General features: G+C 37.0%; 1 protein-coding gene across 1 annotated transcript; it reads left to right on the forward strand.

Annotated features, from left to right (window-relative positions):
- The first annotated feature begins 581 nt into the window (after nt 1–581).
- On the forward strand, nt 582–24392 carry LOC124448358. The gene is made up of 25 exons (XM_046999366.1): nt 582–1958; nt 2609–2763; nt 3591–3743; nt 3866–4055; nt 4136–4206; nt 5288–5439; nt 6175–6282; nt 7071–7127; nt 8265–8359; nt 9158–9338; nt 9402–9479; nt 9626–9822; nt 10256–10337; nt 10414–10479; nt 11119–11246; nt 12091–12159; nt 12357–12443; nt 13244–13312; nt 13387–13473; nt 14232–14361; nt 14771–14823; nt 15123–15200; nt 16116–16280; nt 20840–20911; nt 22098–24392. The coding sequence occupies exons 1-25, from the start codon at nt 1362–1364 to the stop codon at nt 24159–24161; spliced, it is 5184 nt and encodes a 1727-aa protein (XP_046855322.1). The 5' UTR covers nt 582–1361; the 3' UTR covers nt 24162–24392.
- Nucleotides 24393–24899: the final 507 nt, after the last annotated feature.

Here is a 24899-nt window from a genome sequence, read left to right on the forward strand (position 1 = left end):
CGGAGAAGAAACCTCTGAGAAGGAGTTGAATTTCAGACGATTCATTCTTACTGACAAAAACCAAAGAAGTGAAAGCCGAACCCTTGCTAAGAAAAAAACCATGACCAGCCGACAATTTAAAGAAGTATAATATAAAACAAATTCCGAAGAAGCAAGACATCTTGAGATTACAAGATATGAATCAAAACAAGACGAGAAGTAAACTGTAAATTTTCTACTTTATTTCAAAGTCATCCTCAGACAGAATATAAAGACATTCTGTCTGAGGATGACTTTGAAATAAAGACGAAAATTTACAGTTTACCTCTCGTCTTGTTTTGATTCATATTTTGCAATCTCAAGATGTCTTGCTAAGAAAAGCCGGGAAATAGAAGAGAACAAGCTCCGTTTCAGGTCGAATAATGTGAATAAACCTTTTATTAACCTCATTTTTTACTGAGAAATATCGAATCTCCGTCTTTCAGTACAAACACGTCGGTTCGAGATTTCTCGAAAAAAGAACTCGCGCTTGGTTAATATGGCCTGTGGTGTTATATTACAATTCGCAATCTTTTCTGGTCGTTATGGTAACGTAATAGCGTCAACAGTAACCAAAGCGTGTGGGGACGAAAAGCGTTTGCGATACGTTAATTGCAAAACATTAATCAAGGTATAAAATTCAAATTTCAAACAGAGGATTAATGGCAGCTTTTGTTGACACGTTTCAAAGCAATTGAGAGGTTATGCGGAAATTGAACATTTTGATGAATTGAAGTGAAGGAATTTTTTGAGAGAAGTAAACATCTTATGTGAAAGTTGTCGTGTCTGCAGGTTTTCAACACGATAGTCGCTCTTTTAGCTTTCAATTCTGAAGATATTGACCTTCGTTTTAACCGGGCAATCTGAAATTCGCTGTTCAAGCGTCGATCCAAGAATTTCGCCGATTTAAAGCGTTCTTTGTACGAAACGGTAGTTTTCGATCTATCAATTGAAATATTAAGTTCATCAAATTGTTGTAAAGGTTATTTTGCGGGTTATACTCTGGCATCTTTAAGTGTGTAACGAAGAAATATACGTAGCTTTGGAAACGACTTCGTTCTGTTGCCTTATAAATATAATCATCGACACAAGTTTGTAGGCGGATCAAATTCGGTTTTGTACGCTGATTCGGCTGTCTGGGCTATCATTTTGGGTCGAGAAACGTTCGTAATCGTATTTTATCGTGGAGCAATCGAAGGATGTGTAAATGATCTGTTTTCGTTGTCACTTTTAAGCTCTACGATTTGAAAGGCCATGTTGAAATGAAATTTGATAGTACGATTTTACTTTTAGTCGAATTATACGAATGAACACGAAATAGGGGAAACCATTTCGTAAGATAGATGTCTTCTCTTGTGACTCCTGTTGCTATGCACAGTCCTTGGATACAGATGACGCGGACAAACGCCAATTGGCCCGAGGGGTTCGGATTCCGCATTGGTGGAAATGCGCCCGTCATAGTAACAGATATATTTGAAAACTCTTATGCCCAAAAATCAGGCTTAAGACCTGGGGACCAACTACTCGAAGTGGATGGTGTTAATGTTCAAGGTGTCAGTAAAGAAAACGTTATAGCACTTGCAAGACAATCGAAGCACGTCCCCCCGGCCCTGTGCGTGATATCACGTATAAGGACCTTTACTTTACGTCGACGCGGGGGGACGTTTGGCTTTAAGGTGAGAGGTGGAGGTCCCGTTCTTGTGTCATACCTCGAGGAAGGTGGTCCCGCGAAGGTTGCGGGCATTGAACTTGGGGATATGCTTATCGAGCTCAATCATACTTCTGTGCGCGAAATGACTTATGTTGATGTCGAAAGAATGATCCAGACTTCTGGTAGTGTATTGCATTTGGTCTTAATTGCTGGGGTGAAATCTATCGCGGAGATTGAAAAGCGGAACACGGCTTCACGATTTCAAAGAGCCAGGGAGTTCTTTCACCAGGTACATTAATGTATAAATGTGAATCTTTAATAGGGATCGTGAGGATCGTATAAGGTCATTGGGATCTTAACCATCAAAGATTGCTTTATGTTTCATAAGCTGTATTCGCAGGCTTGCTCGTATAAGTTAACTGTGCTTCAAAAATACTTAAGCCAGCTTTACATTTGTCCTAAAAATCGTTTGAATGGGTGGTTTTGACGCCTTACAAGTTGACACATTCCTAACATAGAGCAATGGTGCAAATTGAAAGAATTTATACATATGTAGATTCCCCCTAGCCAGCACGCAAGTGTGGTCATTCAATGTGATTTTCAGAACATTGGCATTATTTATTTATTTAGAAATCTTCTATTTTTACTGTGAGTGAACCCTAAAAAATCTAAATAGCATGAACAGACTTGCATGCTGGCTATTTCACTGTCCCCGATATCAGATATAGCGTGGAACGGTGTTTACATGATGTTCACACTTGTAATATGGGAGTCTAATAATCGCCGATGCTGGTGCAGCCAATCATTTTTGGGAGGGAAGGAGGCTGCAACCAATCATTATTGTGAGGGAGGGAGGCTGCGCCAATCATTGGGAGGAAGTGAGGGACGCTGCACCCTGATTGGCTGACGATAATTTTTTCGATTTTATTCGATTTGTAGATGAATTATTACTTGGCTGGAGAGGAGAAGAAAAAATCTCAATTAGTAAAAGAACTGAACAGGTTTGCCAAAAATAAATCTGTGGAAACGCTAGCGCATGGAATCAAGTTGATCTTGGAAACTCCTGTGCAAAAACGACTCATCCCAAGTATAAGGTAATGTTTTACATGGATTTTAAGAAACTCCTGTGTAAAAACGACTCATCCCAAGTATAAGGTTATGTTTTACATGGATTTTAAAAAACTCCCGTGCAAAAATGACTGATCCCAAGTATAAGGTAATGTTTTACATGGATTTTAAAAAACTCCCGTGCAAAAACGACTCATCCCAAGTATAAGGTAATGTTTTACATGGATTTTAAAAAACTCTCGTGCAAAAACGATTCATCCCAAGTATAAGGTAATGTTTTACATGGATTTTAAAAAACTCCCGTGCAAAAATGACTCATCCCAAGTATAAGGTAATGTTTTACATGGATTTTAAAAAACTCCTGTGCAAAACGACTCATCCCAAGTATAAGGTAATGTTTTACATGGATTTTAAAACTCCTGTGTAAAACGACTCATCCAAGTATAAGGTAATGTTTTACATGGATTTTAAAAAACTCCTGTGCAAAACGACTCATCCCAAGTATAAGGTAATGTTTTACATGGATTGTAAAAAACTCCTGTGCAAAAACGACTCATCCCAAGTATAAGGTAATGTTTTACATGGATTTTAAAAAACTCCTGTGCAAAAACGACTCATCCCAAGTATAAGGTAATGTTTTACATGGATTTTAAAAAACTCCCGTGCAAAAATGACTCATCGCTCTCGATTTCCATGATGCGATAGTTGATTCGGGCTTCAGTCTCATCGACTATCACCTCAGGAAAGGGAAATCTCAAGCTCGTAATCCAATTGTTAAACAGAAACTATACAATTACAAATATCAATCAAGTGTGAAATTTCCAACTTGCTTATGTCTGTAATCTTTCTTTAGGCAACTCATACCACGTGATCAACGAAACATTTTCCGAGAAATTTTGCAAGGCGATCATGGTACACCAAGTATTGTACGCAGTGCATCCTTTGAAGGCAACTTGAATCGTTTTACTGAAAACAAGTTTCCCGACAGAATGGCTTTGAAATTCAGGTTTGCAGATGTAATTTCAATTTTTCAGTATGGTGAACGACACTAACGAAGCTGTATATAATTTTTTTGGGTTGAAGGTTCAGCATTTGGTGCATGAGACGAAAGCAGTTTTTTTATTTTAGATCCTTTTCTAAGGGAAATCTATTACCGGCAAAAACAACCTCGTCGACCTTGCCCCGGGGAAATACCCCAGCGCATCGCAGGAGCAACACGACACCTTCCACGATTCTGTCTCGGAGCTCATCGGAATCGACACCTTCCGGTGGAACCAATAGATGGGTGCAAAATTTAGCGGAAACTTTAAAATTTCAGGTTTGATGTCGAAGCTCTTCATCTTTAGAGTGATTATTTTTTCTTTGAGTATGGTTGACATTTTTTGAAATCATTGTCAGATGAACAAGTACTTGACTCGAGGGGAACAATTGGTCTTGAAGCAGAGGTTGAAAGAATACCAGAAACACAGGTAGATATACGCCTGATATACGATTTTGTTATATCAATATATGTACCCCAGTGTACTGTAATATCAACTCGAACGCAAACAACGCCACCATCTTTGAACCCAACACTTATACTAGTTTTTCTGCGATTTTACAAGTTTCATAACATTATTTCGCTAACAACGCCACCATCTTTGAAGCCAACACTAGTTTTTCTGCCTCTTTACAAGTTTCATGACATTATTTTGCTGACAACGCCACCATCATTGAAGGCAACACTAGTTTTTCTGCGTTTTTACAAGTTTCATGACATTATTTTGCTGACAACGCCACCATCTTTAAAGCCAACACTAGTTTTTCTGCCTCTTTACAAGTTTCATGACATTATTTTAAAAAATCAACTACAATGTACATAAAATACAGTAGCACAAATTGTCATGAAAAAAATTTACCACTCAAGATTTGGTAACAAACCTAAAAACTCAGTTATAAATACATCGTAAAGGGCTTCAAAATGGCGTGTAGAAGTTGCGTTAGAGTTAGCGTTCCAGTTTATATCAAAGTCCACTGACCTACCTGCTCACAACCTAATTTACCCATCTACGGTTAATATTCTATAGAATCAACAGTGACGTAGCAAAATCGTTGTTTGGGTGGAGGGGACACATATTCATAAATTCTTTTTCTGCCATACATAATTCCTTTGAAATCTTTATTTTCTACCCATTAAAGTATGAATGCATGAGTCCCCAATTTACGAGTTTGCTATGCCCCTGAGAATAAATTTTGTAAGACATTTTTCCAATGTTTGTTCAATTGAAATTATTTCATATATTGCCACCTTTAACGTTATGTTTGAGAAGACATAATGTTAAAAGTAGCAATAAATGCTAACAGCTCTGAGAAGACTTCGAATTTAACATGCATCAACATGGGGGTGACCTTGTTTTTGATTTTTTTTGGGGGTGTTTGTTGTGAGCCAAGTCTGAACTTTACTTCATTCTCTCATAACATAACCATGTAACAACAATTTGCTCCAATTGCTACTTCCAGATTGTTTACAGATCAGTGACTGTGAATATTTTCTTCATTAATGTTTTACAGAGATGTTTCATTGCTCGTTACGTCACTGGAGCCCATTCTTGACGAGCGAGAAAAATTGCAGGTGGTGCCGTATCTTAGCGAAATCCTTCCCGAAAACGTACAGAGCGCATTCGATAAAGAGGCACGAAAATTGATGTTGAAATATGTTCAAGGTTTGCAAAACATGTAGTTTTTGTTGTTAGACTGACACCTTCTGTCGAAACAAAGTTAAATTAATTCCATACATTTCATATCATTGATCTTGATACTTAGAGTGGATTGGACAAAGCTCCTACCACAGTATGATAACATACTTCGAGGTATTTCTCGACTGTGATTGGTTGATTCTAGTGCAGCTGTAAATACTGTAACCTGATTGGCTAAAAAGCAGTGAAAGCCATTAAGCTTCTTTTTAATTCAAATTAAAAACATGGTGGACAACGAGGTTTTCTAAAGCAGGACAGAAATAGACGGCGTTTTGCGAAATATTTCAGAGTATACTTTTAGAAAATATAGTTTCATGTGCAGTTACGACAAAAGTTTCATGAACTCGTAATTTTTGTAAGACTGCTCGTCCTTCAGACTTAGGTTATTTCGTTGCGGTGGCTCAAAAACTCACTCGGGCTTGTTTTTCCGTTTCTCCACTCTAAACTATATTTTTTCCTTTATTCATTGGCTGCGCTTAACTTGCTAGCGTTCTCATTCATCAGAATGTACTAATGACTGGTTCTCACGATTACAATCATGAACGTAATAACGCCTCATAGTTCATACAAAAAAATTCCACGGTTCGTTCCATTTTTACTATGCTTTTTTCGCTTCCTGCGAACAGTTTTATGCTATTTATACTGTTTATCGATTTCATGTGGAAATAAACTTAACGCTGAAGCTCTTTTTCTTCATTAAAGATTTATCGTCTGAAGGTCCTGACGTCATCGATGTCGCTTACAGAGTGCAAGGTTTGCGATTAGCTGATTCACCTCATTCAAAGAATTTGATTGGTGGATCTGCACGAGGTAAGAAGTACTGAAGTACATGCACGATGGGTTTTTTTCATTGCATCATCACTGCCACCATCATCAGCTCAACCACCACAATAACCACTACAACAACCACCACCACAACAACCACTACAACAACCGCCATCACAACAACAAAAACCGCCACCACAACAACAACCATCGCAACCACCAATACTAGCTACCATCTTCACCATTACTACTACCACCACCAATACTACAAACACCACCAGTACTACTTACACCACCAATACTACAAACACCACCATTATTACTATCACCACCATTACTACTAACACCACCAATACTACGAACACCACCAATACTACAAACACCACCAATACTACAAACACCACCACCAATACTACAACACCACCAGTACTACTTACACCACCAATACTACAAACACCACCACCAATACTACAAACACCACCAGTATTACTACCACCACCAATACTACAAACACCACCATTATTACTATCACCACCATTACTACTAACATCACCAATACTACGAACACCACCATTATTACTAACATCACCAATACTACAAACACCACCAGTACTAACACCACCAATACTACAAACACCACCATTATTACTACCACCACCACTACTACAAACACCACCAATACTACTAACACCACCAGTACTACTAACACCACCAATACTACAAACACCACCATTACCACTAACACCACCAATACTACTAACACCATTTTTACCACCACCAAGGCCCCCACTTTTTCTTGGATTATCATAATTGTGATATTCTATCTTAAATAGATGACTTGGAAGTGTATCCAATGCAAGACAGACCAAACAGCCCGAGAACAAATGAAAGTAAGATGAACTAAAGTAAAAGTTTTGTGCTATGAAATGTATAATTGAAACATTAGTATGATGTCTCATCTTGATACGTTTTTACCAACAAAAATTAAAGAAATAACAATCAGCAGAATTTATCAACCGATATTTTTGATTTACGGCAAAGCCGCAAAATGCAGCTGAACAGCAGCCTGTTGCGAAGCAATTAAGTGCATAAAGTGAATGGTTTGAACCCAGGAGTATCTTTACATGTTTGTCGATGTAGATCGTTCAGGTTGGTACTGATCTAAGAAAGTTTGTTGGTTTCGTCACTAATTGACGTTTCGACAACCTTAGCTGTAGTCATCAAAGGGTCAAGTCGGGAATAAAAGTCAGGTTCGTAATTGCTATTTACTCCTCACTTGACTCTGAAGATGGCAACTGCTAAGGTTGTCATGAAGTCGGGAATAAAAGTCAGGTTCGTAATTGCTATTTACTCCTCACTTGACTCTGAAGATGGCAACTGCTAAGGTTGTCATGAAGTCGGGAATAAAAGTCAGGTTCGTAATTGCTATTTACTCCTCACTTGACTCTGAAGATGGCAACTGCTAAGGTTGTCATGAAGTCGGGGATAAAAGTCAGGTTCGTAATTGCTATTTACTCCTCACTTGACTCTGAAGATGGCAACTGCTAAGGTTGTCATGAAGTCGGGGATAAAAGTCAGGTTCGTAATTGCTATTTACTCCACACTTGACTCTGAAGATGGCAACTGCTAAGGTTGTCATGAAATCGGGGATAAAAGTCAGGTTCGTAATTGCTATTTACTCCTCACTTGACTCTGAAGATGGCAACTGCTAAGGTTGTCAACAAGTCAATCAACACCAAGAACAACAGTTCTAGTCAGAACTCTACTAACCTGGACGAGCTACATCTACAAACATGAAATTAAGAACTTAGTTTCACTTTAGAATTTTTTCGTGATCACTCACTGGAAAAACAAAAGATGTGTAAAGAAATAAGTAATGATGATGCTATGAAATTAGTACAGCAGAACTAAACGCGCGGGCTTGCTACATTAAAGATAATTTCCAACAATTTTTACAATTCTTTTAAATATATTCGAAAAACTCGTTGAATAAAACGTAAATGAAATTAGTTTTAATTTTTGTACAGCTTCAACTGTAGCAGCTTTGCTCACCGCTGCTGAGAATACGAATGTTCCCATCATCCCAGGAAAAACCATCACTGTCGAAGCTATGATACATTCGGTACGTACCACTGAATGAAATTTGTAATTGAAACGATATGATTGTACTTTCATGAACTCGTTCTGCATTTTATCTTGCTGAAGTAATAACCTCTTATTTGGCCGTGCGTAAAAAGATTGGAACTAGTTGAGTTGACATGCTGGCTTTAAATTGTGGCTGGAAAAATTGCCTTCCGGTTGTATTTAGTTCAATTGCACAAACCTAGGGTCAACTCAGTGTCGTCCTCAGGAGGGAGATGTGCCCGTTAGTTGTTGTCAAGATTCGTTCTATAGTTTTTCGAATGAAAAAAGTGTGCAAGGATTAAAATTTTAAACAGTTACATAAACAGTTGCTTTCTTTGAACAGTGTAGGCCTTTGGCCATTGCGATTTCAACTTAATAAACAAACTACATTCGAGCGTCGATGTCCGATAAACGTTTCAAAAATGTGATTTATATCAGCATAAAAAAAGAATGTCAGTGATAGGATTGAGTTGAATACTCCAGTTGACACATTTATATTTAGATCAAGGTCAAAAAAATTCTTTTTTTTCAAACAAAGCAGAAATCAAAGTTTTAAATCTCTGAATAAACGTTTCTGCCATAAATGGCGCTGTTAATTCGACTGAGAATCTTTTTTCGGTGGTTTTCAATAAAATGTTGGTGTTGGATCACTGTGAAAACAAAAGATTTCTAAAGAAATGAATAAGGCAAATGATAACGCCATTGTTATCGTCCATGTCAAATGTTCACTTTATTAAAGTTCAAATTATTTTTTCATGTCATCGTTCTCTCATCGTGTCCCTTTATAAAAAAACAGGAGAAAAAAGAGCCTTTCATTGGGAGATTGAACAATCGACATGATTCCTTATCGTCACCAGGCCCCATGAACACAGGACTCATAAACTCAGCTGAAGGTACAGATGGGCCAGTGGTTGATATTAAACCCATCGTGGTGTTCAGCGGTGACGCAAATCTCCCACAACCATCTGAAGAAAAAGGTAAAAATATCCTTTAGGAAATATTGGTCTAGCCTATAACACGCGTGTTGCTTATCTTTATAGGTGAAATAAGACCACGCGTCATCCATAAAGACTTGGATTCGGCTGTCGAAGAGAAGAAAAAACATTTAGCAAAAAAAGGTCTCGAATGAATTTTCACTCTATTTCAAGAATGGAAAATGTCCGGTTATTGATTGTGTGTGAAGTTTTTTTGTCTACATAACATTCTTTTTGTTTTTAACATAAGTTAATTGACTTAATTCGGTAATTACTTTTGTATACTCCAGAGCAAAATGTAGTCCCAACTCCCCCCGTTCCACCAAGTAGTGGACTCGTTCCCATTGCGCCTCCCCCACCTCCGCCACCTCCACCACCACCAGGGTTGAGTCCACACGGCAACAATACCTTGCCCAAGATGCAGTTAAAGAGGGTGAATTGGGAGAAATTAGGGGTAGCAGGCTTGGAGAATACCGTATGGGGACAGGTTAGTACAATGTGCTACTCGCGTACTATTTATTTCTGTTTGATTTTTGTCGAAATTTTTGAAATTAAAAGAGTATGTATAGTCACACTACAACTCTCTTTTATGTGTGTGGATGTAGATCGTCCAGGTTAGTAGAGTCCTGAGAAGGACTGTTGGTATTAGTGTTGATTTTTTTTTACTCTGAAGAGGACTACCCCTAATGTTGTCGAAACGTCAGTCAAAATCAATACCAACAGTCCTTTTCAGGACTCTACTAACATGGACGATTTACAGCCACAAACATGTTAAGATACTCCTGGGTTCAATTCATTTACTTTAAGATTGCCTTCTATTGTCAAATAATTTTCAACAGCATATTAAGCAATTTTTATCTTCAGCTGGATAAGACTTTCTGTGTGTTTTTAGTTTCTCTCAACTTTCTGTGTGTTTTTAGCTCGGTCGTAATGATCCTTTGAATGAACTGGAAGATTTTTTGGAACTAGAACAGCAGTTCAGTTCTGCTAAGCAGAGTAAAGGTTGTAAACTTTTCACACTTGAAAACATCTGTCACTCATAGCATTATAACGTACGATGCTTACTTGTGTTTTGTAGTCCCGTTGAAGTCAACGAAACAAGAAAAAATCGAAATTTTGGACCCGCGGAAGCAATACAATATAGGTAAAGTAATAAAACATCGTTTTATCGTCTTCTGTTGAAGTGATTCTGACGACAAATTTTGTCATTCAGCCGGTTTTCGATTGAAATGCGAAAAACATTTAATGTGACTTTATAAGTCTATTTTTTGCTCAAATTATGTAATTTTACTTCCTTCTAAAGATATTTTAATTTGCTCTTATTGCAAATAAAGTGGATTATAACATCACAATGCGTAATTAGATTTTGGCAAGAGTAGTTTTCGTCGACAGTTGATCTTGTTCTATAAAATATAAGCTACACATGTGTATTATGAATTGTTTCACTTGTGAATACAATGTTTTGAACATGTTCAAAAGTAATTCTCTGTAAGATGTTATGATGCAATGTAATGTTATAGTTAAGCTACATCTCTACATTGTGTATAAAAAAAATAAAGATCTTCAGAATTGACGTGTAGTGATAATTTCAACGACACATGTAACACTTGTCGAAACGTTTCGAATACATAATGATTACTTTGTACGGAGTGTCAATTGTTTTGAGTTTTAGTAAATTTCTAAAGATCTTCTTTCTTGATGCACGATTTATAAACTCTAGTTACGGTGAAATTTTTAGTTCCTCTGGTGTAACTGCATGTGTTATGTTGATCGTATTTTCTAGCAATTCTATTGGCTCATCTTAAACTGCCTCATGACGAAATTAGAAGAGCCGTTCTATCTATGGACGAGACCAAACTGAGCGAAGCTCACGTTAAACAGCTGCTTCTGTACGCTCCAGATCATAAAGAGGTCAGTTAAGAACACATAAAACTGTACTGACCAGACACAGTTTGTGTTGAGTTTAAGGGAATCGCCAACTCGGTAAGGGGGGGGGGGAGGGGAGATATTCATATATGCATACTATAATCCCTACAAAATAAGTGATTTCAAACGAACTATATACGGTGAAACATACATCTATGAATACAACCATTAGATGGTGGGGCTACTGTGGTGCTCATTAGATGCTGTGCTATTGTGGTTCTCATTAAATGGTGGTGCTTGTAGATAGTGGTGCTCATTAGATGGTGGTGCCTATTAGATAGTGGTGCTTATTAGATGGTGGTGCTCATAAGAAGGTAGGCTCATTAGATGTTGGTGCTCATTAGATGGTGGTGCTCATTAGATGGTGGTGCTCATTAGATGGTGGTGCTTATTGGAGCTCAGTGAAGAGTAGTGAATATTAGAGGTTGGGGCTTATTGGATGATATATTGACTAATAATGATAAATGATGTTATGGAGTTTCCCTTGAAAAGCATCAATTAATTTTCTTCATTATAATGGTATCATCTTTGTCTATGATTACAAACCAGTTCTCAATTTTAGTCCCCACGTAGGTAAATATCATCCATAGTACTCGATATAGTCTTTCATACCACGTCTTTATTACAGTCTCCACGTAGTGAAATATCATGAACACTACTCCATATAATCATTCTCTCTGATAGCAGACCACTTTCCAATTGTACCCCCCCCCTGGAGTTGCATATGAGGCATTAGTTTTGATTTAACTGCTCAGTTGACATAAAAACCTGTTTATCAAGAAAGGCCATTTTTTTACCTCTCTATGTAACATGGTCTATTCCATTGTAGATTCACAAATACAAGAGTTTTGGCGACGACGAGACGAAGCTAAGTCAAAGTGACAAGTTTTCGATGATGGTTTGTATTGATAGTTTTGTCATGTTATCAAACTATACTAGCACAAACTAAGCAAACATAACCAGAGCGTTCCAATTTAAAAGTAGAGTTTAGCAGGAAAGACTGTATTACGGTTCCTATGAAAATCTATTTCTTTTCCATGTGATGGGAAACTGCTGCCAGCGGTATTTTTATATGTTTTCTCCATATATATTTAGGTCAGCAAAATACCTGGCTACAGACATCGGCTAAAGGCAATGGTTTTCAAGTCGCATTTTTTCGACAAGTTGGAAGAAATCAAACCGGTAATTATCTTGTCCTTTAGTGATAAAACACATTTCAACTATTGACAACATTGCCCTTGCCTGTGCACTTGTTAAGCTATTAAATCATAAATTGCCTGACACAGCAAACCTCCACATAAACGAAGTATTCATTTTTGAACTTTCGACTAAGGGGCTGTTCACATGAGCCCGCGTTAACTGCGATTCAGCGAAGTGTTAAATCATTTTGGCAAATGGAAAAGAATAAATACTTCACAATAAAAACTTTTTTAAGCAATTTCTCTATGCTCCAACTTTGTAAATTCACAAAACCTTTAAAAATGAAAACAAATAATTTAGCCTGATTTGAAAGTTACAACTAAAATTACTTATAACGCTTAAGAAAGGTTGTAGGTTTTGCGCTTGAAGGTCTCTTGACTCCTTTCAATGACTCCAAATCATTTAACGCTTCACTGAATCCGGCTACCGGGCTCATGGGAACACCCCCTGAATCGTGCTTTTTTTGGCTTTTTTCATATTTTTTTCTTTGTTTTTGAGAAGTCAAGTGTGGACTGACCTGTGTTTACAAACATTGAATTTGAATTTCGAGAGAGTTCCAGTGGTGAAAAATATTTTTGATTTAGCCAATCAGATTTCAGTAATTTCACCACATTTGTGTAAAACAATATATAAATGAAAAACTTGCATCTGTTGACATGAATTAGTTCTTACATAATTTCTACATTTTTGTCTTGTCGCCAATCTTTTGCGCAGGAACTCTTTTTTTTGACGTAACGAATGATCAACATTGATGTCGGAAGAACTGTTCTTTTTGTTTACAGGAATTAGACTGTGTTATTTTAGCTTCGCGAGAACTCAGGGAGAGCAAGAAATTGCAGCAAGTTCTTCAAGTAAGATTTACAATAAATTTCCTTTAAGACCGAGAAATTCAAAATTAATGTTTTGCTTTTTGCCCGTGATGCAGCTTGTTCTGGCATTTGGAAATCACATGAATCAAGGGAATGCTAGAATCGCGGGCGCGTCTGCTTTCCGAGTGGGATATTTATCAAAGGTAAGCTTCCATAATTAAGAAATAAAAGATGTTTACTGTGTTTGCACAGGCTTGTGCAAAACTGAGGAGATCTTTGGGAGAACTCGAGAGCAGATCAGTGCAAGCCCGAGACCGAAGGTCGAGGGTTGCACATGCTTGAGAGTAACCATCCTCGCTATGACATAAATATAAGGAGATCAAGTACATTGATTTCTTATGTACCATCCTCACTATGACATAATTATAAGCAGATCAAGTACATTGATTTCTTATGTACCATCTTCACTATGACATAAGTATAAGGAGACTAGCCACATTGATTTCTTATGTACCATCCTCACTATGACATAAGTATAAGGAGATCAAGTACATTGATTTCTTATGTACCATCCTCACTATGACATAAGTATAAGGAGATCAAGTACATTGATTTCTTATGTACCATCCTCACTATGACGTACATAAATATAAGGAGATCAAGTACATTGATTTCTTATGTACCATCCTCACTATGACGTACATAAATATAAGCAGATCAAGTACATTGATTTCTTATGTACCATCCTCACTATGACGTACATAAATATAAGCAGATCAAGTACATTGATTTCTTATGTACCATCCTCACTATGACATAAGTATAAGGAGATCAAGTACATTGATTTCTTATGTACCATCCTCACTATGACATAAATATAAGGAGATCAAGTACATTGATTTCTTATGTACCATCCTCACTATGACATAAGTATAAGTTTTCTCCAAATTTTTCATTCAAGCTTTCTAGCACGAAGACATCCGACAACAAATCAAACTTGTTAAAGTTTCTTGTAAAGACAGTGGATACCAAATGTCCCCATGTTCTTGATTTAAAAAATGAGTTGGCATCGATTCCTCTAGCTGCCAGAGGTACATCTGGTGTACTAATGTATCTATTACTGAGGGAGGATTGAGTTGGATTGAGATGGGTAAAATAGCTTGGGAGGTTATATGGGATACATTTATTAGTATGCATTGACTGAGTTGAGATTAAATAGGGGCTGATTTAGGGGAGGGATTGAGCAGGGTTTGAATAGGAATTGTGATGGATTTATCACAGTGCCTGAATTGAGTCGGATTCCTTGGAAAAGATTCAAGTGCAAAGACTGTGTTGGGTTTATTGGGGGATCAATTGGGATAGATTAGTTAAACGGCATTAAGTGACATATGTTTGAGTAGGACTTGGTTAGGATACATATATACAAATAATCTCAACAGATATTGTCAACATCAGCTGTAACAGCACATTGTTGTTTTTTTTAAAAAATATTTTTTACAGTTTCTTATCAAATGGTTAAGGAAGAAATAGATGATGTTACAAAGAGCATGATGGTAAGTTTTTATAATTTTATGATAGATTACATTGTATATGTTGATAAGTGTGTGAACGTCTTGAGTTGTTTCAGTAGATCTAATAATTCACGTACGCAAAGAACTTTGGGAATTTCTGTAGCCATGGATACTATATAATTGAAGTATTAATGCCAACTCGCAACATGAGGATATGATCGATCTATAATGTGTTTAAATGTAGCCAAATCTCAACTCAATCGTTTTCGCGATGAACTATAGTATGACACACCACGACATTCGTATAAATGTTAAGTATCGTGTTTGTATTTAATGGGCAGGATGTGAAGAAAGATCTGGAGGAGCATGGTAGCCAAATACCTGATAATAACGAGGACAAATTCGCGAAAATCATGGGCGTATCTTTTAAACTGAATATTTCTATACCTAGTACTTGCAAACTCCAATTAAGGCCCGATTATAGCTATATGATGACCTCAAGGTGGCTTGGCGGGCTTAGATATTTTACTATTTAAACACTGCAAGATCTCTTTTGCCGCACCCGTCTGATCTTCAAGTAAACGCCCTAATTGGCAACTAAACGAGAAACTTCGCTTAAATTTTCTGCCTTCTTTCATCTTGATGTCATTTTTATAATCATACTGCAGACGGAAACGGTTAAAAGACTGTCCTTGTTCATCGAAAGAGACCATGAAAGAGACCTCTCTTGTTGATACAAGGCGATGCAACAGAAATAGTGAACGAAACACATCGCCCTTGTTTGTAGTGAATAGGATATAACATATGAGAGTTATCTAAAGGATAGTTTCTTTTCTTTCCTGCAATTCATAGGACATTATTGAGTTAGTGTTATATTGAAGGAATTATAGAAGTACGTGGTTGCTCAGAATGACCTATCCCTTCCAAAAATCTGTCTACTGCTTGACTTGTCATATGACATGTTTTCATAGCTGCATGCACTAGTTGAACAAGAAATAAAACCAATTCAGATTATTGAGATCTAGTTTTCTTGATACTCAAAGTGAAAACAGAGCTGATAATATTTTGTATTTAGTCTTAAATGAGGATAATTGGTCTCACGATGTCTTTGAAATAAAGAAGAAATATTACATACTTTGTTTTAAAATTCTTGTTTTTCACTTGAATATCAAGAAAACAAGATGTTAATATGAGGAATATGTTTTACTTTATGTTAAGCAATCTAGCTGTAGTCCTCGATATTAAATTACTCTTTTCACCAGAGATTTGAAATTTTTCCATTGTGAATAGGGCTATTTTGTACGAACGCTTTTCTTAACTCAGTTTAACTGCAGTCATTTGTCGAGAATTCAAAAACAAGCATGGCAAATTTGACCAGCCTTCACGACCAAATGCTGGCGGAGTACACAAAGACTGCAAAATATTTTGGCGAAGATCCAATGATGACGTCAACGGAGGAATTTTTTGGAACATTCTCGACTTTCCTTGATCAATTCGAGGTATGCTTCGTCTTTTCTTGATTTGTTTTATCAATGTTGTATGTTTACACTATTGTGGTAAAAGCTTACGTTAAAGCTGCGATTTTTCATTTGTGCATAGCTTCAAATAAAAAGCTATAAGGCTCGCGTACGCTTTCATATTTCAAAGTTTAGCGTGCGTCACGTTAACTATTGCCGATCGCGAGGAACTTAAATCATAAATTGGCGGACATGGGGAATGATATTTCCAACATCAAGGTTAAATTATATATTTTTTCGTATGATACGCTTAGAAATTATTAACTTTGTGCATAATTGTTATTCTTACGTTTAGAAATTATTTATTGTGATATATGCGTACAGTAATGGAAATTTTTTCTAACTCGATCGAACGATTTTCATTAGTCCAACCTTATGCATAATGTTGCATAATTTAAACACCAAAGTAGCATAACATACAGTAATAAACATAGATCAGTGTCGAGCTTTGGATTGTGTTATTTTTTATTACTTAGAATGATTCGGTGATGATCACCAAGGTACAACAAGCTACACATTAGGTTTTCTCAGTTCTTATGATATTTCAAATACAACTCTCTTAAATGCTTACTCCAAAATAAATTAACAGAAATTATCTTATGCTAGTAGTATTACGAACATAAATTAAAATAAATTATCTTGTGCAACTATTTACAAGGGCAACGATCGTGTCGCCTGTTCAAAAGTGGGGCGGGAGGTGGGGTAGAATAGCACATGGACATACTCTATATGTGAGACGTGAAATTTCACGCAGTAAATTCCTCGTCTGTGCTTCCCACCAAGCTTTGCGGTCCCTGCAACGTTAACATTCTAGACATATAAAAAACACGTGACTCTAGACAGTAGTACAATAACAAGCACAATCACTGAATAAAACACGATAGTCTGTAAACACTACAATCTGCCATTGAACTTTGAATGAAATCGAGCGAAGAAAAGTAACGGATCACGTGATCTTCTAATCCCTATGACGTATAACATGTACACGCCAGGCGAAGCACTCAGTCAACATGTTTAGGAAGCGCTTATTCAAGGTAGCGATTTTTGGCCTTTTTCGGCCAAAAAAATGCTCGAACGTCGACTTTTTTTGAAATCCATTTGGCCGTGAAAGTAATCTTTAAGCAGATCAAAGTGATTTCGACCTTTTTTGGCCTTTTAAAGTATCAGCACGATTGCCTCTTGTGGCCAATACCAACCTTGTCATTATTTCGCTTTCTTGTTGTATATTGAGAGAAAGTAATTTAAGCATTCATTTCACTTTCGCCGAATTTAGCGATCAGCTTTACCGATCACGTCGAATAGGACATGACAAACCTGGCGTTTTTTTTGTCGAACGCAAAAAGCAACTGATGTAATGTTGCAATTATAGGTCGTGATATTTCAGATGGAACTTGAGCAAAAAACGTCACAATTTGAAAGCGGCTTTGTTCGAAAACAATTTCGAAATTTCTTTAGCAACCATTTTTAGTATTTTACTTATAAAATGTTTCGCTTTCATTCAATGAAACTGCTGGATGAAGCGGTTTCCAGTTATAGATTATGATAATTTTGCTGTACAAAAATCAGTGTTGTGAGACATAATAATTCTGATCAAGCACACGACATCTTGAGGAAACTATAAACATCATTAGCAAACGCAGCGTGACGTTTATCACTACTAGGACGTGGCAATGGCGTGGTATTGCATAATCCAGGACGTCGTTTTCACCGAGAATGATTTGAGTGCACGAAAATTTGACATCGTGTTTGTTTCGTTATTTTTTACATTTTTTTTTTCTTGGTGAAATATGTCCGACGTCTTAGGAGTATAAAAGAACGTTAAAAAACTAAATTGTTGCTCCACAACATGACGGTGATTTCATTGATTTGAAGATTTTCTTTCGATTAAAGTCGATTAAATTCCGACACACTATTTAAAGCTGCAGCTCGCAACATTTGTATTTCGTTGACTTAAAGTCTATTAGAAATCGATCACTCGTGTCCTCGTAAAAGGTTCAACTTTTCCACACAAAGAACAACGACATTTAAGATTAAAAATAGAACTTCGCGTCATTCCCTCCCCGTGTTGAATGTGCCTATACCCTCGAGCTGTTGGCATCTTCGAGCAAGATCTCCTCAATATTCAGTCATCATGCGTTTACAACAGCTGCCCATAGTATGATTCAAAACAAGTAGCGAGTTATAGGTGTTGAATTTTTCTCATTTCAAAATCGTCAATTTTAGAAGCCTAAATTGCGACATTGCTACGCATTATTAGTGACGTATATGTAATTAACATACATTCTTTCCATGCCTGCAATGTTTATGTGCAAGTTGACGTTAAATAATGACGTCATCTGATAAAGACGTCATTCAGCTATACTAAACGCCTAGATGTATGTGATATTTCTGGCTTTTTAAGGCGCAATAGTTGTACCTTTAAGCTAAATATATACTGTAAGTTTCTTTCATGTAGATGATTATTTTGGAATTTTTTTTGATATAATTTTTCTATGATTAAAAAGAACTCGGGAGTTAGTTGCACAAAAACCGGTATTTTTCCTACCTACCTAGAAGTTATTGTTTTTTCTTGATGAGCATGAAACTTTACTACGTCAGAACTGTTTTTTTATTTTATTGATTGTCCAATTCAAATCGTAGCTTTTTGGTTTATGAGATTTTTGCAAGGATAGCGAAAATATTTGTTTTTCAAGTCGACAGCCTTCATTCAGGTTTTGCGTGACATTGTCTCCGGAGCTCGAGAGATAAGAAAGAATTGTCTAGCTGATATTGGTATCTAAACTAGAAATTTAGTCGCACAGCTAGACAGGTGATTTTGAGGTTAAACGATGTTAGGGAAATGACCAATTTGCTTTCAATATTACTCATATCTCGGCTTTCGAAAATATATCTCAATATGTTCAGACATTTAAAATACGACGATGCCTTATTGCAGTATTTCATTTTCATGTTTTTGCATGTTTATGCATGTTGTTTTTTTGTTAAATTTTACTTTCCTGAGATAAAACATGACAAGTGACGTATGACCACCAAAATCATTTGTGTGAGCACTTTGTTAACTGCGGGTGGCCGTCTTTCAATTTGAAAAGAAAGGAACTTTCACTTAAAATTTGGTCGTTTTATTTACGTGTGGGCGCGCCAAAATCTTTATGTTAATTTAGGAAGTGAATTAATTTGCGGGGAGTGTTTTACTCGTCGCTAAGTGCGTTGTAAGTGCAAGTGTGTACGCCAAGTTAGGAAAGTCTTTAAATGTGCTTCTACATGCTCTAGCTTGGCAGAAAAAACGGAGTTCTTCGTATGTTCAAGATAAGGAGAAATATATTTCGTGAGCTTTCTCATAGACTGCAACATTAATGAACAAAAAGGTGTTATATCACGATACATAATTGTGACTTAACTATATTGGCCTGAATATTTATCCTTGGCGTTGTTTGACTCGACAATATATAATCTTGCGCTCTCGAACCACAAGGGACTTTCCTGGGTATTTGGATTGAGAACTTACAACTTGAAGGATTGCTTAACAAAGTGTGAGGAAATTTTCTGTGGATTTTTCTCTGTCATGCCTCGCTTTTGGGTAAGAATGGCGCATTTATACACTCTTACTTGATACGTTGTGTAAACGTTCGATGTATTTTCGTCTTATATGTTTGGTTGATGTGTGTTTGATGAAAGTGGCGGTTTTCAATCTTCTCTATAATTCATCTCTACAATAGCCGATTTTTAGGTTGAAAGAAAGTCATAAACAAAAGCAAATAAGCTACCTTTCTGTCGGTTACTCTTGCAAGCCAGTTACATTATTGTGATATAAATTTTCAAGTCAAGAAAGAGGAATTTCAAAGACGTTTGAATTTAGCACATTTGTATATACAACGTATGGTTTTCATAAGCAATATATTTTTACTTCGCAGATTGGCCAACGTTTCGTAAATCGAATTTTTTTCCCATCCAACCGTTTCGTGAGCATATAAAGAAGCGTGCCTCATAAATTGAAGCAATTGCGACTGTAAATTGTTCCTTTGTATATTTTTTTGAATCCTTTTTGTTTTTGTAAATAGTGTGATGTGATAAATGTAAAAAGGAATTTTCATACGGCATCGTCAATATGATGACATGAGTATGTTGTGCAATGTCGTATAAGATTGATATATTTCATTGTCTTCCTGTATTTTATGGGCCGTGTTTAACGATTTTTATTGTTCAAAATTTGTACTTCGTGTTTCCGTCTAAAAAAAGCGTCCTCTCCGTCTTATATGATGTTTTTACCTCTATCACAAACAGCGAAGACAACTACTCGTTAACCAATCGATCATATGATCTGTTAATATTATCGTTCAGTTGTAGTTCCATTGCTGTCTTTTGAGAGTACTCTGTCTTTTTCTATTAGCACGTGACTTTAATTTACTTTCCTGTAGTAACCCACCATCTCACAAACAACACGCACGCATTAATCACATGATTCGTGAACTTAACGATACATTTCAGTTTGTTAGTATGGTACTACCATAGTTTATTTATCAATGTCTTTTCTCACAAAACAGGGAGCACGCTTGGAAATTCTAACCCATCGAAAACGCAAGGAAGAACAGTCAAAGAGAGAAAATGATAAACAGGTATGTGGTATTCTCTCTCTTGCTTTCTCTCTATAATTTCGAGAGGTTGCCTTATATGGCAAGGATTTATGATTTGTCCTAAGTGCTACGAAATACTGTCCGTTATAGAAATGATGAATGTAAAGAGCGAATGTCTTATGCTCATCGCTATTATTAGATTGACACAATCTGAAAGTTCGTCCGTGTTAAAAGCCATTTACTAAACCTTCGCTATAAAACTCTACGTATGAAGCAAAAGGATTTGCTTACTCTTTAAGCTGTTCGGACCAAAAACAGCTGTCTGTTGCCATGTTTGTAGTATTACTGTACACTACACCTGCAAAGGATTGAATATTTCCACGAACAAAACAATAATAATGCAATCCAACGTTTCCATACAGTAACATAACTATTGTTGCCTGTATATTATGATACTCCAGAGTGAGGTCAATTATACTGAGGGTAGGGTGGGTGGCAGTTGAATAATGCATTTTTTCCCCACACTATGTAAGGCTTGTATATAATGATACTGAATAGTGACATGTACCGAGGGGAGGGTGGGTGGCGGTTGAATAGGGGATTTTGTTCCCTGTTCATGAAATTTGTCGGGGGGTGTGATCGCAATTTTTCGATTCTCGGATAGAGGATCTGATTAGTTAACATCTTAAAGTTTTGAGTTTCTTGTGAGAGGAGTTTTGACTTCTGTTTATGTCAATATTATTATCTTCCTTTTTATATTTAGTAGTGCAGCCAACCTACAAGTTTTTGTTCTGTTATGTATCATTATTCATTTCTTTAGAAATCTTTTGCAGTGAGTAAACATAGAAAAATATACTAAGCATGACTAAACTTGCAGGCTTGCTGCGCTACTGTTTATATTGATTGTTGCTTTTCTGTTTTTGCCACTTGACCATTGCCATAGTAATGTTATTGTAAACGATATTAATAAATACAACAAAACATACAGCGACGACGATGATTTGTTTACATTTTATGCAAATTGTGATATCCGATCACTTGATAGACACTATGTTAGAACATACAAAGACAAAAGTTTAAATCCTTTCACTCTTGACTAAGACGCTAGACTGGAGTATATTAGAACTACAGTTTCAACTTCAGATCACTCCTGATGAAGATACGAGGCTAGTTTTTTGTGACTTGTCATTATCATTCCTAAAAATAAAAAATGTTTCTCAAATTCCAGAATCGTCTGAAAAAGAAGAGGGAAAAGAAATCTTTGGGTTCGAGCGAAGAAACCAATGAAAACAAGGAAGCTAACTTAACTAGCAAACAAAAAGACGATTTCTTGAAGACAAAAGTCCTCACACCAACTGGATATCAGTCAAGTAGCTCGGAAAGTGACGTTCCGGTCTCGCCTATGCTCGCTTTATCTTACGATATGAAGAACAAAGTATTGTTTAAAAGCAACGAAAGATTACAACAATCTCCTCCGCCTATTCCTCCTAAACCGAGAGGAAAACCTAAGTTATCTACCCCGACCAATAGGAATGCAGGTATGTTCACGCCAACCAATAAGAATGAAGAACCGTCATCGGCGTCCATTAAGAATTCCACGTGGCCTGATCAACGAACGATTAACAATCAAGATATGCAAGAGATTACAAATGAGATTAAACAGCAAAATAACGTGAAGTTTGCGCAATTCCAGAAAAGCGCCACAGTTGATAACACGAATGGCGAGGGGAAGAAAGCACCTCGCGCTCCTAAGAAACCAATTGCATTGAAGAAAGCGAAGAGCGTCGACTTTACAGAAATTGAACTGTTCGAACCATCTGAAAAACACGGAAATACGTCGACTCAAAAAAGGAAAAACGCTGAAAAAACCAATGATAAAAAAGAGAGCAGTATATTTTTTAGCAACGGAATATATGAGGAAGCGAATATTGGTCGTTCAAATATACCAAAAAATTCTGAAAAAGATTTCCAGGTCCCAAGCCCTCGAACGAGCATCAAACCAAACTTCGAAGAAAGAAAAGCTAATACTTTATCATACAGAAAGCAATTCTCTTTGGGTTGCGAAAAAGAGGACAATGCATTTGACGAGGATCCTTTGTATAGCACAGTGAATTTCACCAGTTTAGGACATACAAATAATGTACATGTAGATACAGACAAGGATGTAGGTGGTGTGTACTCGCCCACTTCCTATAGTTCACCTAAATCTGCACCATCTGTTGATGCTACTTCTATTATTAAAATCTCTCCGGAACTAGGGATAAAGGAGATCATGAGCATTGTGAAAGAAGGATCATCGTATGCAGTTGGGGACAATAATGATGTGTACAGGATTCCGGTTAAGTCAACCAGTTCAAGTGAATCGATTGTTGCTCCTACAGTACTCGAAACCCCTCCGTCCACAGATATGTTCTCCCTATCATCCGGGTTTCCACTGAAGAAAAACTGGAAAATCACCGTACCGGAAGAAATATACTCTGAACCAGAACCTCGTAGAATCCCAAACTCCGATTCAGAAAAAAGTGATTCGGACGCCGCCATTGAAGGACCTTACGCATCCACGACATTATTTAGGATGACAAAAACGCCAAAATCGTCTGGCGATGTTTCAAGAACATTTTCTCCAAAGGCATCACCGACCTTTGATGCGTCACCTCCCAATTTTAAACCTCCGCCACCACCTGTAGGTGGATCACCCCTCCTGAAAAAATACAACAAAAACCGGCTTAGTCCCCCTCTGCCAGTTCGACATCCTATTGGTTCCAAATCTCCGAAAGTTATCCAGCTAAAACACGCTGAGATTTCAAACGATCAAATAATGCGAAGCAAAAGTGTACCTGATTTGGCAAACGAAGCCATATTTGCGTCACCATCTAGTCTTGGTATCAACGTTGAAAACAACAATAATGATCGATACTCCATGTTAGTAACTCCTGAAGAGTTTGGACAGTTAAGTGAATGTTTTGTGCAATCGGATATTACGAATAATACGAACAATCTGCTTCGGGATAACGATGATCCCACTATCGGAAACGGTCGTAAACCAGTCACAAACGATAGCTGTAACATTACTACATCAGCTTCTAAAATCGGCAAAAAAGCACCTCTTCCCTCGCCCTCCAAATTTGTTAACAATGGTCTCCCTCTTAAGGTGCCACCTCATCCGAAATATCCTCCACCTAGGCTATTTTCCTCCGAAAGAAGCCCATCCCCTACCCCCAGTGACAATACCGAATGGCGAGAAACGGTAGCAAGTCTTCCACCTCCACCTCAGGAATTCTTTGAAACGTAGCAGTTAGCCTAAAGTGGCGTAGAGAACAAGTAGTACTTCAAGGCAAAGTGTCGACTTGTCAAAAACGTTTACATGTTGTCGATCATCGCATAGTGTTTAGTTGTGATTAATTGTTTAGTTAAATTAAATTAATTCAAATCTTATAGTAACAACCTGTCTTTATAGAAAATTATTTAATTATATAGTGTATTAAACTTATTAAAATTGTTTCACCGTCTTTCGCAGAAAGAACCACTGGATTTATATATTAAGATTATGTTTCGATCAACATAGGCCTGCAGAACGCGGAAGGGGGTATTAAGATTATATTTCGATCAACATAAGCCTACAGAACGCGAAAGAGGGGGACAGAGAAGGCAGCTGCCTTCCAAGAAGGTTTGAACATGGAGAATTTAGGCAAATTCTTAACATTAGTCGAACGAAAACACGGCAGAACTTTCATTGTGAACAGAAAAATTCTTTCTCCCACTTCTAAATGATAGCTCCCATAAGCCAATGTCCATCAACGGCATTAGGAATGCTGATTTGGATACAATGGTTGGTACCTTCAATTGGGCGATTACACTCTTCCCCCTCAATAGTATTTTTAAGACTATGGTCCTTTTTTAGTAAAATAAGTAATATTTGGTATACTGTCGGAAGCGCTTCAGCATACATATATCTAGAGCGGAGATGGGGTCTGTAAATTTCAAAAAACAATGTTTAGAGCAGATTCTATCAAGAGATCTTTGTTATCCA

This window comes from Xenia sp. Carnegie-2017, unplaced genomic scaffold, assembly GCF_021976095.1.
Source record: "Xenia sp. Carnegie-2017 unplaced genomic scaffold, XeniaSp_v1 HiC_scaffold_23, whole genome shotgun sequence".
Classification (NCBI taxonomy): Eukaryota; Metazoa; Cnidaria; class Anthozoa; order Malacalcyonacea; family Xeniidae; genus Xenia; species Xenia sp. Carnegie-2017.